We start from the raw sequence: 15,000 nt of genomic DNA on the forward strand, positions 1-15,000 counted from the left end.
CATTTTTTTTTTTTAAACAAATTTTGAAGTGTTGGTACAGCGTTTCGGAATGTCATCCACCTTTGGTTTGGTTACTTCATCTGTGGCGACGACACATATATGGCAGATGAGATCTTCCAAAGCAGGATAGTGCCAGCAGTGCGCCTTGAGTTGTGGACTGTAGACATTACTTTAAGGTAATAGGAGCGTCATTTCTGAATATTGTCACAGACCTAAGAGTATGCTATATTATTAATGGGTCACAATGATTCTCATAAACAAAAGAAATTGGGGAGTTAGAACGACATTGAATGGATATATGATAACCTTTCGAAAATTATGCGTTCTTTGGGAAAAGAAAAAATTACAAATTTCCTTTAGAGCAGAGAGAAAAGAAAGAGTGACTAGAGGAAATAATAGGCAAATATCAGCGTCAATCGTTTTGAAGCTACTGAGGAAATATAAACAGTGAGTGGATAAGGTAAAAACTATGAAAGAAAAAAAATTGAAAAAAGAAAAATGGAAATAATTATGAATATTATGATCGATTGAAAGCATTATGATTTATGTTGCTCGAGAGTAATCAATTGGTTATGAATTTAGTCTGACTATATTTTCTTTGACAAAAGAACTTACATTGGAAATAATATTCAGGAAACTTTCTGTAATATAGACAGCTTTTGCCCAGACTGGAAATGAAGCATATCTTCCATTCAAGAATAATATATATATATATATATATAAACTACACTTAAAAATTAGCATTATAAAAAAGGTAATTGTCTGGCAACATTTAATCCAGGAGTTTTAGTTTTAAAAACGGATATATTGACGTAAATGAGTGATATTACGGTCACCAACCCGTAAAATATAATAGAAAAGTAAAGTAAAATTACGGTCACCTGTCTTTTATTGAAATACGGATGGGAACAGAATATTTTCACGGAGAATTTCTGATTAAAATTACGGTTTTTTTTAACAGTGTACCAATTTAACACAATGCTAATAAGAAAAGAAAACTGAATATTAATATATATATATATATATATATATATATATATATATATATATATATATATATATATATATATATACAGTATGGGGAAACTTGAAGTTAACCCCTTTTTACCAAGATATCAAATCTATTTACTAAGATCGCAAAATTCTATTTACCAATTTACTATTTATGAATAACCTGTACAGCTGACGGTGTTTATTACATCTTTTACATGTGCCAAGAGTCACATATTCTTACTGAGACTTTCATATTAATGTACACTTGTCAACAATTATATGACCTTGCCGGAGTTACCTATTCTAGGTTGGACTATTTTCAGTTTATATTAGTTTTCCTCTTTTAAAAGACCTGATCCAATGTATTTCAGTTTAAGATATTTTGAGTTGAAGATCCATGTGTCAACAATGCTACCTTTTGTCTGAGGTTTCAACCTGACTCTTCTTCCATTGGGTGTTTTCAACTGAACTTTCTTTAAGGAAGGTTTCAACCTGACTCTTCTTCCCACAGAGATTTTCAACTGAACTTTAAGGTAGATTCTAACCTGGCTCTTCTTCCATGGGTTGCTTTCAACTTAGCTTTTTTAAGGAAGGTTTCAACCTAAATCTTCTTCCATCGGAGATTTTCAACTGAACTTTGAGAAGATTCTAACCTGGCTCTTCTTCCATGGGTTGCTTTCAACTGAACTTTTCTATGGAAGGTTTCAACCTAACCCGTTTTCAAAGAATGATTTCCACTGGACCATCTATGTAAAAATGCTGATAGAAAACAATGACCCCAAATACAAATAGATAAAAGCCGAAGACAGAGAAGAAAGACAAGCAAGAAAAGGAGTTGTAACGTCGTTAGCTAACTACCAGCCACTAGGCAGTTTTTAAAAGAGTGTCATAAGTATTTCGGTCTGGAAAGGTGATCGTTTAATCTGTCAGCTTTTATAGGGTAGTGTGTGACAGGAACAAGGATGCTTTTATTTTTTTTAAGCATTTTGCCGGCAAGCGTTTGCACCAAATAGCCAATTTAGCCCTCAAGTAATGCCATCTTGTCAAACATATATGACTTCAAAAATGGATACTAGCTATTTGACAAACGGCATACAACCTGAAAGATTGTCTTTACATCAACAGAAACTTTTTAAAGTACTTTTCACTTTTGCGATATTTATCAATGTTTTCTTTTTTCTTTATTTATTATTTGTTATGCTCAAATGAAGGAACAGTTGAAGTCATGGAGGAGATTACTTTGCTTTTGAAGTCCATAAATCTATTATGTAAATCATGATGTTATTTCGTTATGTCCCCTATGAAAATCTATTTATAGTGAGTTTTTTCTATTGTGTACACTTTCTGGAAATTAACATCACGAAATATACTTCTTGGGAAAGGTTTTCTGTTCAAAAAGTTGTCTTTTAAGTTGAGACAGCTGTAATTCAAACTGTGACCTTTCTCTCTCTCTCTATTTATAATAGCCCCATCTCTCTCTCTCTCTCTCTCTCTCTCTCTCTCTCTCTCTCTCTCTCTCTCTCTCTCTCTCTTTATTTATTATTGGGTTTTATTTATCCCTCTTTATATGATCGATCACGTTGAATGTTTTAATTGATATTAATTATAAGTAATTATTTGTTGGCGAGATGGAAAATTTCAAAGATTACTCAATTCCAGTTTTGTTTCTGAGGATGTATCATGAGAGAGAGAGAGAGAGAGAGAGAGAGAGAGAGAGAGAGAGAGAGAGAGAGAGAGAGAGAGAGAGAGAGAGAGAGAGAGAGAGAGAGCATGAATGATCAAAGACGCCAGCTTGTATTTCTTGCTTAATTCGCTTCAGAGTCGTCAACTATTGCAGGCAGTAATAGTTTCGAGGGGACGTCGGAGTCTTTAGAGTTATTCCAGCAATTCTGAAGGCAAGTTGATGACCCTAGACTGTGTCGTCATCAGTGAACACGGAACGCCTTGCCGATTCAGCCTAATACATCAGCTCCCCCAAAGGAAACTGATTCATCACTTCTGGAAAAGCTGAAAACTGAGCCAAGATTGGGCTATCTCCTTGGCGGTTGTCAGGTGTCTGTCTGAGAGAGAGAGAGAGAGAGAGAGAGAGAGAGAGAGAGAGAGAGAGAGAGAGAGAGAGAGAGAGGGAGAGAGAGAGAGAGAGGTGGGGTGGGAGTTGCTGGTTTGTGAGAGAAGAATATGATTTGTAGAATCTACACAAATCTCTATAAGTAGTCACTCTTCAATTTCAACATTATACGGTCCCATATTCAACTTTTTGTTACTAAGTTAATGAACACATGTTTCACTGGCGTCTAACACTGATACAACTGACAACTGGGTGTAAATGGCATTGCATTCCTAAATATATTCCAGATGTCCATGCTCACCCAAGTAGTAAATTTAGAATCTGTTTGCTAGTTTACTATAGTGGAGTCCAACCTCATCCCAAAACCAACTTAGGTTCTCGAACTATTTACCATTTTTTATGTTAAAAGATACTGCTATACTCTAAGATTTACACACAGTCTTGTAACTGAATAGATCAACTGACAACAGTTTTTATTAGTTGCTTTATTGCTTCGTGTTTACATTCCTTCCAATTCGAACTAGAATACCGATGGCAGGTTCATCCTTGCCAAGATTCTTGGACATGATGTGTCCTACTATGCGAGCGGCATTTTTAGATTTATTTCAGAAGCAGGACTTCTAAAAACTATTTAACTTTTATATTGACATCTTAACTTTTATTGTTTTAATTAAATATTCTTTGGTTTTTTATATATAATAAATGATATCGGCGTCAATGACCTTAGATGTCAGGATGCCAGAAAATTTTAAATCAATCAATCAATCAATCAATTCACACCTCAACAATTATGTAAGAAATAACTCCATAAAGTTGATTTGATAGTTGCAATTGTTTATATTCAAATTAGTGTATGTGCACAGGTCCCTATAACTCCTAGATCAATTTCAGCTGCTCTGTGCACCGAATATGATCATTTCTTTTAATTGTCCATTTGTGTATTTGATGTCTCCATAACAGTACATTTCAACCTGCTTATCCTTTCAGAGAGATAGTTTAATTGAATCTAATAACTGTTGAATTTTCCCATTTTTTTTTAACATTATCTATAAATTGGGCCGCATCTGACTGAATTATCTTTTTGGAATTATCAATGAACCTTTATGTAAATTTTAAACTTTAGCTTCATTTAAATACCAACCAAGAATATGAACTTGTGTAAAAAGTTATATGAAATTAAGTCTTTATTTTTAAAGGATGACTTTATACACATTCGTGTTACTTGGAGATTAAGTAATTTGGAAGCATTTTATGCAATGAATTCCACACTGATGACTGGACGTAAAAGTTCCGTCTGTTCAGTGATTTACATCATTGGTTATGTTGAGAAATCAAGAAGGATTTTGATAATCAAAATCACACAGCATATCAAAGATTTTGTAAACGTTTGACTTTTTGACATTTAGTACACGGAGAGTTTCAAAAAGGAGAATAAAAATGGTTGTTAGTATGAAACCTTAAAAACAGCTTTATTTTATTTCCAAGTTTTTTTAATTTGAAATTAAACCTGTAATAAACTCTTTACGATCATACATTTCAACATCATAATCGAGTTATTTCAAACTTCAATTCAATTTCACAATATGTATATCTTCAATGTCAAAGACAATTATATAGAGTAGAGTTGAATCTCAAATTATTTCTACATAAAGAAACAAACTCTCCAGTCTATACCGACACAATTTCTTAGTTTGCCAATCCATCGTCTTCTCTTCCTCCTTCCGTTTCTTTTGCAATTTCTAGGGACCCATTCTGTTGTTTTTAATGTCAATCTATTATCTGTCATTCTCATTATATAAATCTCTGTTATTCCTTCCGGCCTTCATAAGACAGTCCATTTATCATTTATTATATATATGTATATATATACATACATACATATATATATATATATATATATATATATATATATATATATATATATATATATATATATATATATATATATATTTATATATAGTGGAACCTGTAGGGTAATGGTCGATGGTAGTCTTACAGATGTATTTGATGTCAAGAGTACTACAGTGTGGAATACTGCTCCCTCTACTGTTTACCATGGTGATTTATTAGACAGTGTATTATTAGTTACAAATAAAACCAAATGGTGTAGAAAAGACTGTCTAAGATATCCTACCATTCTTCGCCACAGGTGACACGTGACAACCATGAGGGTCCTGTCTGTGTTCGTCATGCTTTGGGTAATGCAAGTCATCGTTGCGGAACAGGGACCACCGATTTCGGCACTATTTCCACCCCCGCCTAGTCCGGACTTTTTCTCAAATAAGTTTTGCTTCGACGGAACTCTTCGAGGAGAATGTCTCGAGATCATCATCAACCAGATTTGTCGTGACGGCAACTACACGCCCAACCTGGCGAAACTCGATTATCAAGATTGTAAGTCAGGAATATATCAGGTTGATTTGCTCAATGATCAGGAATGTATGTCAGGATGCTTGGATCAATAATCAGGATTGATTGTCAGGTTGCGTGGCCCAATAGGTAAGTCAGGTTGCGAGACCCAATAATCAGGATTGTATGTCAGGTTGCGTGGCTCAATAATCAGGGTTGTATGTCAGGTTACGAGTCTCAATGATCAGGATTGTATATTAGGTTGCGTGGCCTAATAATCAGGGTTATATGTAAGGTTACGTGGCCCAATAATCAGGATAGTATGTCAGGTTACGTGGCTAAATAATCAGGATTGTATGCCAGGTTTCGTGACCCAATAATCAGGATTGTATGTCAGGTTGCAAGGCTCAATAATCAGGATTGTATCTCAGGTAGCGTAGCTCATTAGGTAATTCAGGTTGCGTGGCCCAATAATCAGGATTGTATGCTAAGTTGCGTGGCTCAATAATCAGGATTGTATGTCAGGAAGAGTGGCTCAATAGTCAGTACTTTATGAAAGGTTGCTTGGCTCAATAATTATGAATTTATGTCAGGTTGCGTAGCTCAATAATCAGGATTGTAAGGTAGGTTTCGTGACCCAATAATCAGGATTGTATGTAAGGTTGCGTAGCTCAATTATCAGGATTGTAAGGTAGGTTTCGTGACCCAATAATCAGGATTGTATGTAAGGTTGCGTAGCTCAATAATCAGGATTGTAAGGTAGATTTCGTGACCCAATAATCAGGATTATATGTAAGGTTGCGTGGATCAATAATCAGGATTATTTGCAAGGTTACGTGGCCCAATAATCAGGATTGTATGTAAGGTTGCGTGGCCCAATAATCAGGATTGTATGTCAGGTTACATGGCTCAATAATCAGGATTGTATGTAAGGTAGCGTGGCCCAATAATCAGGCTTGTATGTAAGGTTGCGTGGCCCAATAATCAGGATTGTATGTCAGGTTACATGGCTCAATAATCAGGATTATATGCAAGGTTGCGGGGCCCAATAATCAGGATTGTATGTAAGGTTGCGTGGCTCAATAATCAGGATTGTATGTAAGGTTGCGGGGCCCAATAATCAGGATTGTATGTCATGTTACATGGCTCAATAATCAGGATTGTATGTAAGGTTACGTGGCCCAATAATCAGGATTGTATGTCAGGTTACTTGGCTCAATAATCAGGATTGTATGTAAGGTTACGTGGCCCAATAATCAGGATTGTATGTCAGGTTACATGGCTCAATAATGAGGATTGTATGTAAGGTTGTGGGGCCCAATAATCAGGATTGTATGTCAGGTTACATGGCTCAATAATCAGGATTGTAAGGCAGGTTGCCTGACCCAATAATCAGGATTGTATGTCTGGTTGGGTTGCTCAATAATCAGGATTATATGTCAGGTTGCATGGCCCAATAATCAGGATTATATGTAAGGTTGCGTGGTGCAATAATCAGGATTGAATGTCAGGTTACGTGGTTCAATAATCAGGGTTGTATGTCAGGTTGCGTGGCTCAATAATCAAGATTGTATGTCAGGTTGCGTGGCTCAATAATCAGGAATATATCAGGTTGCTTTGCTCAATGATCAGGATTGTAAGGTAGGTTTCGTGACCCAATAATCAGGATTGTATGTAAGGTTGCGTAGCTCAATTATCAGGATTGTAAGGTAGGTTTTGTGACCCAATAATCAGGATTGTATGTAAGGTTGCGTAGCTCAATAATCAGGATTGTAAGGTAGGTTTCGTGACCCAATAATCAGGATTATATGTAAGGTTGCGTGGATCAATAATCAGGATTATTTGCAAGGTTACGTGGCCCAATAATCAGGATTGTATGTAAGGTTGCGTGGCCCAATAATCAGGATTGTATGTCAGGTTACATGGCTCAATAATCAGGATTGTATGTAAGGTAGCGTGGCCCAATAATCAGGCTTGTATGTAAGGTTGCGTGGCCCAATAATCAGGATTGTATGTCAGGTTACATGGCTCAATAATCAGGATTATATGCAAGGTTGCGGGGCCCAATAATCAGGATTGTATGTAAGGTTGCGTGGCTCAATAATCAGGATTGTATGTAAGGTTGCGTGGCCCAATAATCAGGATTGTATGTCAGGTTACATGGCTCAATAATCAGGATTGTATGTAAGGTTGCGGGGCCCAATAATCAGGGTTGTATGTAAGGTTGCGTGACCCAATAATCAGGATTGTATGTCAGGTTACATGGCTCAATAATCAGGATTATATGCAAGGTTGCGGGGCCCAACAATCAGGATTGTATGTAAGGTTGCGTGGCTCAATAATCAGGATTGTATGTAAGGTTGCGTGGCCCAATAATCAGGATTGTATGTCAGGTTACATGGCTCAAAAATCAGGATTGTATGTAAGGTTGCGTGGCCCAATAATCAGGCTTGTATGTAAGGTTGCATGGCCCAATAATCAGGATTGTATGTCAGGTTACATGGCTCAATAATCAGGATTGTATGTAAGGTTGCGTGGCCCAATAATCAGGATTGTATGTAAGGTTACATGGCTCAATAATCAGGATTGCATGTCTGGTTGCGTGGCCCAATAATCAGGATTTTATGTAAGGTTGAGGGGCCCAATAATCAGGATTGTATGTCAGGTTACATGGCTCAATAATCAGGATTGTATGTCTGGTTGCGTGGCCCAATAATCAGGATTTTATATAAGGTTGCGTGGCCCAATAGTCAGGATTGTATGTAAGGTTACAAGGCTCAATAATCAGGATTGTATGTAAGGTTGCGTGGCCCAATAATCAGGATTTTATGTAAGGTTGCGTGGCCCAATAATCAGGATTGTATGTCAGGTTACATGGCTCAATAATCAGGATTGTATGTAAGGTTGCGTGGCCCAATAATCAGGATTTTATGTAAGGTTGAGGGGCCCAATAATCAGGATTGTATGTAAGGTTGCGTGGCCCAATAGTCAGGATTGTATGTAAGGTTACAAGGCTCAATAATCAGGATTGTATGTAAGGTTGCGTGGCCCAATAATCAGGATTGTATGTCATGTTACATGGCTCAATAATCAGGATTGTATGTAAGGTTGCGTGGCCCAATAATCAGGCTTGTATGTAAGGTTGCGTGGCCCAATAATCAGGATTGTATGTCAGGTTACATGGCTCAATAATCAGGATTATATGCAAGGTTGCGGGGCCCAATAATCAGGATTGTATGTAAGGTTGCGTGGCTCAATAATCAGGATTGTATGTAAGGTTGCGTGGCCCAATAATCAGGATTGTATGTCAGGTTGCGTGGCCCAATAATCAGGATTGTATGTCAGGTTGCGTGGCCGAATAATCAGGATTTTATGTAAGGTTTCGGGGCCCAATAATCAGGATTGTATGTCAGGTTACTTAGCTTAATAATCAGGATTGTATGTAAGGTCACGGGGCCCAATAATCAGGATTGTATATCAGGTTGCGTGGCCCAATAATCAGGCTTGTATGTAAGGTTGCGTGGCCCAATAATCAAGATTGTATGTAAGGTTACATGGACCAATAATCGGGATTGTATGTCAGGTTACTTGGTTCAGTAATCAGGATTGTATGTAAGGTTGCGGGGCCCAATAATCAGGATTGTATGTAAGGTTACATGGCTCAATAATCAGGATTGTATGTAAGGTTGCCGGGCCCAATAATCAGGATTGTATGTCAGGTTACATGGCCCAATAATCAGGATTTTATGTAAGGTTGCGGGGCCCAATAATCAGGATTGTATGTCAGGTTACATCGCTCAATAATCAGGATTGTATGTCAGGTTACGTGGCTCAATAATCAGGATTGTATGTCAGGTTACATGGACCAATAATCGGGATTGTATGTCAGGTTACTTGGCTCAGTAATCAGGATTGTATGTAAGGTTGCGGGGCCCAATAATCAGGATTGTATGCCAGGTTACATGGCTCAATAATCAGGATTGTATGTAAGGTTGCAGGGCCCAATAATCAGGATTGTATGTCAGGTTACATGGCCCAATAATCACGATTTTATGTAAGGTTGCGGGGACCAATAAACAGGATTGTATGTCAGGTTACGTGGCTCAATAATCAGGATTGTATGTAAGGTTACGGGGCACAATAATCAGGATTGTATGTGAGGTTACATGGCTCAATAATCAGGATTTTATGTAAGGTTGCGTGGCCTAATAATCAAGATTGTATATAAGGTTACATGGCCCAATAATCAGGATTGTATGTCAGGTTACTTGGCTCAATAATCAGGATTGTATGTAAGGTTGAGGGGCCCAATAATAAGGATTGTATGTCAGGTTACATGGCTTAACTATCAAGATTGTATTCAAGGTTACGTGGCCTAATAATCAGGATTGTATGTCAGGTTACTTGGCTCAATAATCAGGATTGTATGTAAGGTTACGGGGCACAATAATCAGGATTGTATGTGAGGTTACATGGCTCAATAATCAGGATTTTATGTAAGGTTGCGTGGCCTAATAATCAGGATTGTATGTAAGGTTACATGGCCCAATAATCAGGATTGTATGTCAGGTTACTTGGCTCAATAATCAGGATTGTATGTAAGGTTGAGGGGCCCAATAATCAGGATTGTATGTCAGGTTACATGGCTCAATAATCAAGATTGTATGCAAGGTTACGTGGCCCAATAATCAGGATTGTATGTAAGGTTACTTGGCTCAATAATCAGGATTGTATGTAAGGTTGCGGGGCCCAATAATCAGGATTGTATGTCAGGTTACATGGCTTAATTATCAAGATTGTATTCAAGGTTACGTGGCCCAATAATCAGGATTGTATGTCAGGTTACTTGGCTCAATAATCAGGATTGTATGTAAGGTTGCGGGGCTCAATAATCAGGATTGTATGTCAGGTTACATGGCTCAATAATCAGGATTTTATGTAAGGTTACGGTGCCCAATAATCAGGATTGTATGTCAGGTTACTTGGCTCAATAATCAAGATTGTATGTCAGGTTACTTGGTCCAATAATCAGGATTGTATGTCAGGTTACTTGGCTCAATAATCAGGATTGTGTGTCAGGTTACTTGGCCCAATAATCAGGATTGTATGTCAGGTTACTTGGCCCAATAATCAGGATTGTATGTCAGGTTACATGGCTCAATAATCAGGATTGTATGTCAGGTTACTTGGCTCAATAATCAGGACTGTATGTCAGGTTACATGGCCCAATAATCAGGATTGTATGTCAGGTTACTTGGCTCAATAATCAGGACTGTATGTCAGGTTACATGGCCCAATAATCAGGATTGTATGTCAGGTTACTTGGTTCAATAATCAGGATTGTATGTCAGGTTACATGGCCCAATAATCAGGATTGTATGTCAGGTTACTTGGCTCAATAATCAGGACTGTATGTCAGGTTACATGGCCCAATAATCAGGATTGTATGTCAGGTTACATGGCTCAATAATCAGGATTGTATGTAAGGTTGCGGGGCCCAATAATCAGGATTGTATGTCAGGTTACATGGCTCAATAATCAGGATTGTATGTAAGGTTGCGGGGCCCAATAATCAGGATTGTATGTCAGGTTACATGGCTCAATAATCAGGATTGTATGTAAGGTTATGGGGCCCAATAATCAGGATTGTATGTCAGTTTACTTGGCTCAATAATCAGGATTGTATGTAAGGTTGCGTGGCCCAATAATCAGGATTGTATGTCAGGTTACATGGCTCAATAATCTGGATTGTATGTAAGGTTGCGTGGCCCAATAATCAGGATTTTAAGGCAGCTTGCGTGACCCAATAATCAGGATTGTATGTCTGGTTGTGTTGCTCAATAATCAGGATTATATGTCAGGTTACTTGGCTCAATAATCAGGATTGTATGTAAGGTTGCGGGGCCTAATAATCAGGATTGTATGTCAGGTTACATGGCTTAATAATCAGGATTGTATGTAAGGTTGTGGGGCCCAATAATCAGGATTGTATGTCATGTTACATGGCTCAATAATCAGGATTGTATGTAAGGTTCCGTGGCCCAATAATCAGGATTGTATGTCAGGTTACTTGGCTCAATAATCAGGATTGTATGTAAGGTTACGTGGCCCAATAATCAGGATTGTATGTCAGGTTACATGGCTCAATAATAAGGATTGTATGTAAGGTTGTGGGGCCCAATAATCAGAATTGTATGTCAGGTTACATTGCTCAATAATCAGGATTGTAAGGCAGGTTGCCTGACCCAATAATCAGGATTGTATGTCTGGTTGGGTTGCTCAATAATCAGGATTATATGTCAGGTTGCATGGCCCAATAATCAGGATTATATGTAAGGTTGCGTGGTGCAATAATCAGGATTGAATGTCAGGTTACATGGTTCAATAATCAGGGTTTTATGTCAGGTTGCGTGGCCCAATAATCAGGATTGTATGTAAGGTTGCGTGGTGCAATAATCAGGATTGAATGTCAGGTTACATGGTTCAATAATCAGGGTTTTATGTCAGGTTGCATGGCCCAATAATCAGGATTATATGTAAGGTTGCGTGGTGCAATAATCAGGATTGAATGTCAGGTTACATGGTTCAATAATCAGGGTTTTATGTCAGGTTGCGTGGCCCAATAATCAGGATTGTATGTCAGGTTGCGTGGCTCAATAATCAAGATTGTATGTCAGGTTGCGTGGCTCAATAATCAGGAATATATCAGGTTGCTTTGCTCAATGATCAGGAATGTATGTCAGGATGCGTGGCCTCATAATCAGGATTGTATGTCAGGTTGCAAGGCTCAGTAATCAGGAATATATATCATGTTGCTTGGCTCAATATTCAGGAATATATATCAGGTTGCTTGGCTCAATAATCAGTAATACATGTCTGGATACTTGGCTCAATAATCAGAATGTATGTCAGGTTGCGAGGCTCAATAATCAGGAATATACATCAGGTTGCTTGACTCAATCATCATGAATATAAGTCAGGGTGCTTTGCTTACTGATCAGGAATGTATGTCAGGATGCCTGTCTCAATATTCAGGAATTTATGTCAGGTTGTGAGGCTTAATAATCAGTAATGTAAGTTAGTTTACAAGCCTCAATAATCAGGAATATAAATCAGGTTACGATGCTCAATAATCATCAAATTAAGCTAGGTTGCAAGGCTTGATAATCAGGAGTGTAAGTTAAGCTTCTGGAGTCAATAATTAGGATTGCAAATTCGGTTGCAAGGCTCAATAATCGAAATTGCAAGTCCGTTTTCGAGCTTAATAATCAGGAGCGTAAGTTAGGTTGTAACCCTCAATACTCAGGAAGGAAAGTCAGGTTGTGAAGCTCAGCAATCAGCAATGTAAGTTAGGTTGTGAGGCTCTCTAATCTATCATGTATATCAGGTTACAAGAAAAATTTTATTTCATGCTGCTACCAGTGATGATGCGTATTTTGGAGCAATACCTGATTGGAGAGAATCATAAAAGATTTTTAAATGGTTTTGCAAATGTTGTAAATCTTAGAGCAGTTACCGCCAGACGGGAGGATAATGGAGCGTATATCAAAGGAGTTGCTGCTTATAGAGAATATAAGTGGAGTTGAAAGTGAAGAGTAGTTAGCAGTATTGTTACATGAGGGATGATCTGAAGGAGGGCACAGAAGTAGAGAGGCGTGAGTCGCCGTGAAGATGAAGTAGCATTCTTGCAGTTATTTGAAAGTGGAGAGTATTCTAGAGAAGTAATGCCAGGATATGATTGAAATGTATTTTGGAATGGTTAAAACTAGTCGAGATCAAGAAAAAATAGTGTATTTAAGAATAATATGTTTGATGGAGGCTTTCATCGCTTGAGTTAGAGTATGCTATTGATAAATTCAGTATCTTTATTATTTCACAAATATTGATTTTTTCCCGCAACTCCATATATTTACTGAAAGACCAAATGTTTAGTGAAATCCCTTTAACCAAATCCTCGACAGAAAAATCAATCTTCCCATATTTACATATAAAACAATCTATCTTCTTTGTTTCCATCGTCTTCAAATCATTTCTTTTTTTAATATTGAATTTTTTCTCGACTTTTATATGATAGAGATGCATATGAAGTGAGAGGTCGATGTCCATTTTCACTATTACGACAAATTATAAACATAACTTCAATTAATATGAAGTTAGTGGTTGTTAGATGAACATATCAAATAGCTATTCAGTCCTTTCATCTTCAGGTTAAATGTATCAATTTGAATAAACTACTTATGAAACATCTTTCAGTCTTACACTCATCCCCATTAGCATTGTAGTCCATATTCAGTTTTACTTCTTTCCATTGTTGTTCTTTTCGTCTGAGAAATACTTTCGGGGATAAAGAAATATATCTCAAAATTTGTTGTAATACCAAGGATAACAATACTTTCAGCTGGTGAATTCTCTTGCCAAGGAATGGATTGCCATATAGGCACTCTCAGCTCACAGTACTGCAGACCAAATGCATCGCCAACCACCCCATCCCCGTCGGCAGATCAGGATGAAATGTCACCTAGACTTCACATGGGTGGCAACAACGTTGTAGGAGCCTGCGCAAGGTAAGTCTAATTACTAATGATAAAACACTTATGGTTCTAACGAGTATTACTACTCATGGACATAGGGAGCCCTTGCCAATACCAAAGGAGTGATATTTCTCTCCTAAATAGTCGGTCTTCATAGACACCTTGAAGGGCACACCCGTTCGAGTAAGATCTATGCAGACTGGTAGTTGCCATGAGCTGACCTGACCCAGTTTAGATTGAATGGACAAGTTCCTGATATCCCGATATACTGGGCTGACTGTTCTCCCTTAAATTGAGCTAGCAAGTCCTTGTTTAGAGTGGCATGACTAGTCCTGGTTTAGCTTTGGGTAACCAGAACCCGTTCAAAGTAGTATGACTAGTCACCCCTTAAATTGGGATATTTAGCCATGGTTTAGATTAGGCTAAGCAGACCCAGTTTAAAGTAATATGACTAGTTCCTCTTTAAATTGGGCTAATCACTCCAGTTTAGATTGAAGTTTAAGCTGAATAGGACCCTCATAAAAAGTAAGACTGAAACTTCCTCAGGAAAGAAACCTCTGCAAATCCTAATGTATCTCCTTACTTCGGCGATTTAGAGACACTTTATGATACTTTATAAAGTCAAATAATGTCATATGACAAGGCTAAGAGAGGATACCACAGATAACAATCATGTTCCTGAATCATTGAGACAAAAATGCAAATTCCTAGGAATTAAGTATAGCAAGATCAAAAGTGTTAAAAAGAAGAGAATGAAAGTAGGATAATAAAAATCAGGAATGAAAAGTAAAGTCACTGTTGCTGCAATTGAATCTCGGCTAACTAAACGAACATCCAAGTAAAATTTATTTCAACTGGCGATGCCGCTCGTTTCAGAAAAAAAAAATAAATAAGGCACCTTTTTCCAGAAGCCCAGTGTCTTTTACAATGACGGATTATTTAAAGGAGATGTAGTAGTTTGCCATACTCCAAAATACAGAAGATATTAAGACTTTCAAGAGAAAATCGAGGACTTTCTTTTTCTCTAAAGCCCTGTCCACACGATCGAGCATGCCCGAC

At 37.6% G+C, this 15,000-nt stretch overlaps 1 protein-coding gene across 2 annotated transcripts in view; it reads left to right on the top strand.

Moving 5' to 3' along the window:
• Positions 1 to 15,000, top strand: part of LOC137649800 (uncharacterized) — a 35,820-nt gene that overhangs the window by 13,519 nt on the left and 7,301 nt on the right. For both annotated transcript variants that reach the window (XM_068382743.1, XM_068382744.1), the window contains exons 2-3: positions 5,211 to 5,455; positions 13,809 to 13,974. In XM_068382743.1, coding sequence (XP_068238844.1) covers positions 5,227 to 5,455; positions 13,809 to 13,974 — 395 coding nt within the window. In that variant the 5' untranslated portion in view covers positions 5,211 to 5,226. The remainder of the gene's footprint in view (positions 1 to 5,210; positions 5,456 to 13,808; positions 13,975 to 15,000) is intronic.

The sequence above is a fragment of the Palaemon carinicauda genome, chromosome 11 (genome assembly GCF_036898095.1).
Source record: "Palaemon carinicauda isolate YSFRI2023 chromosome 11, ASM3689809v2, whole genome shotgun sequence".
Lineage (NCBI taxonomy): Eukaryota > Metazoa > Arthropoda > Malacostraca > Decapoda > Palaemonidae > Palaemon > Palaemon carinicauda.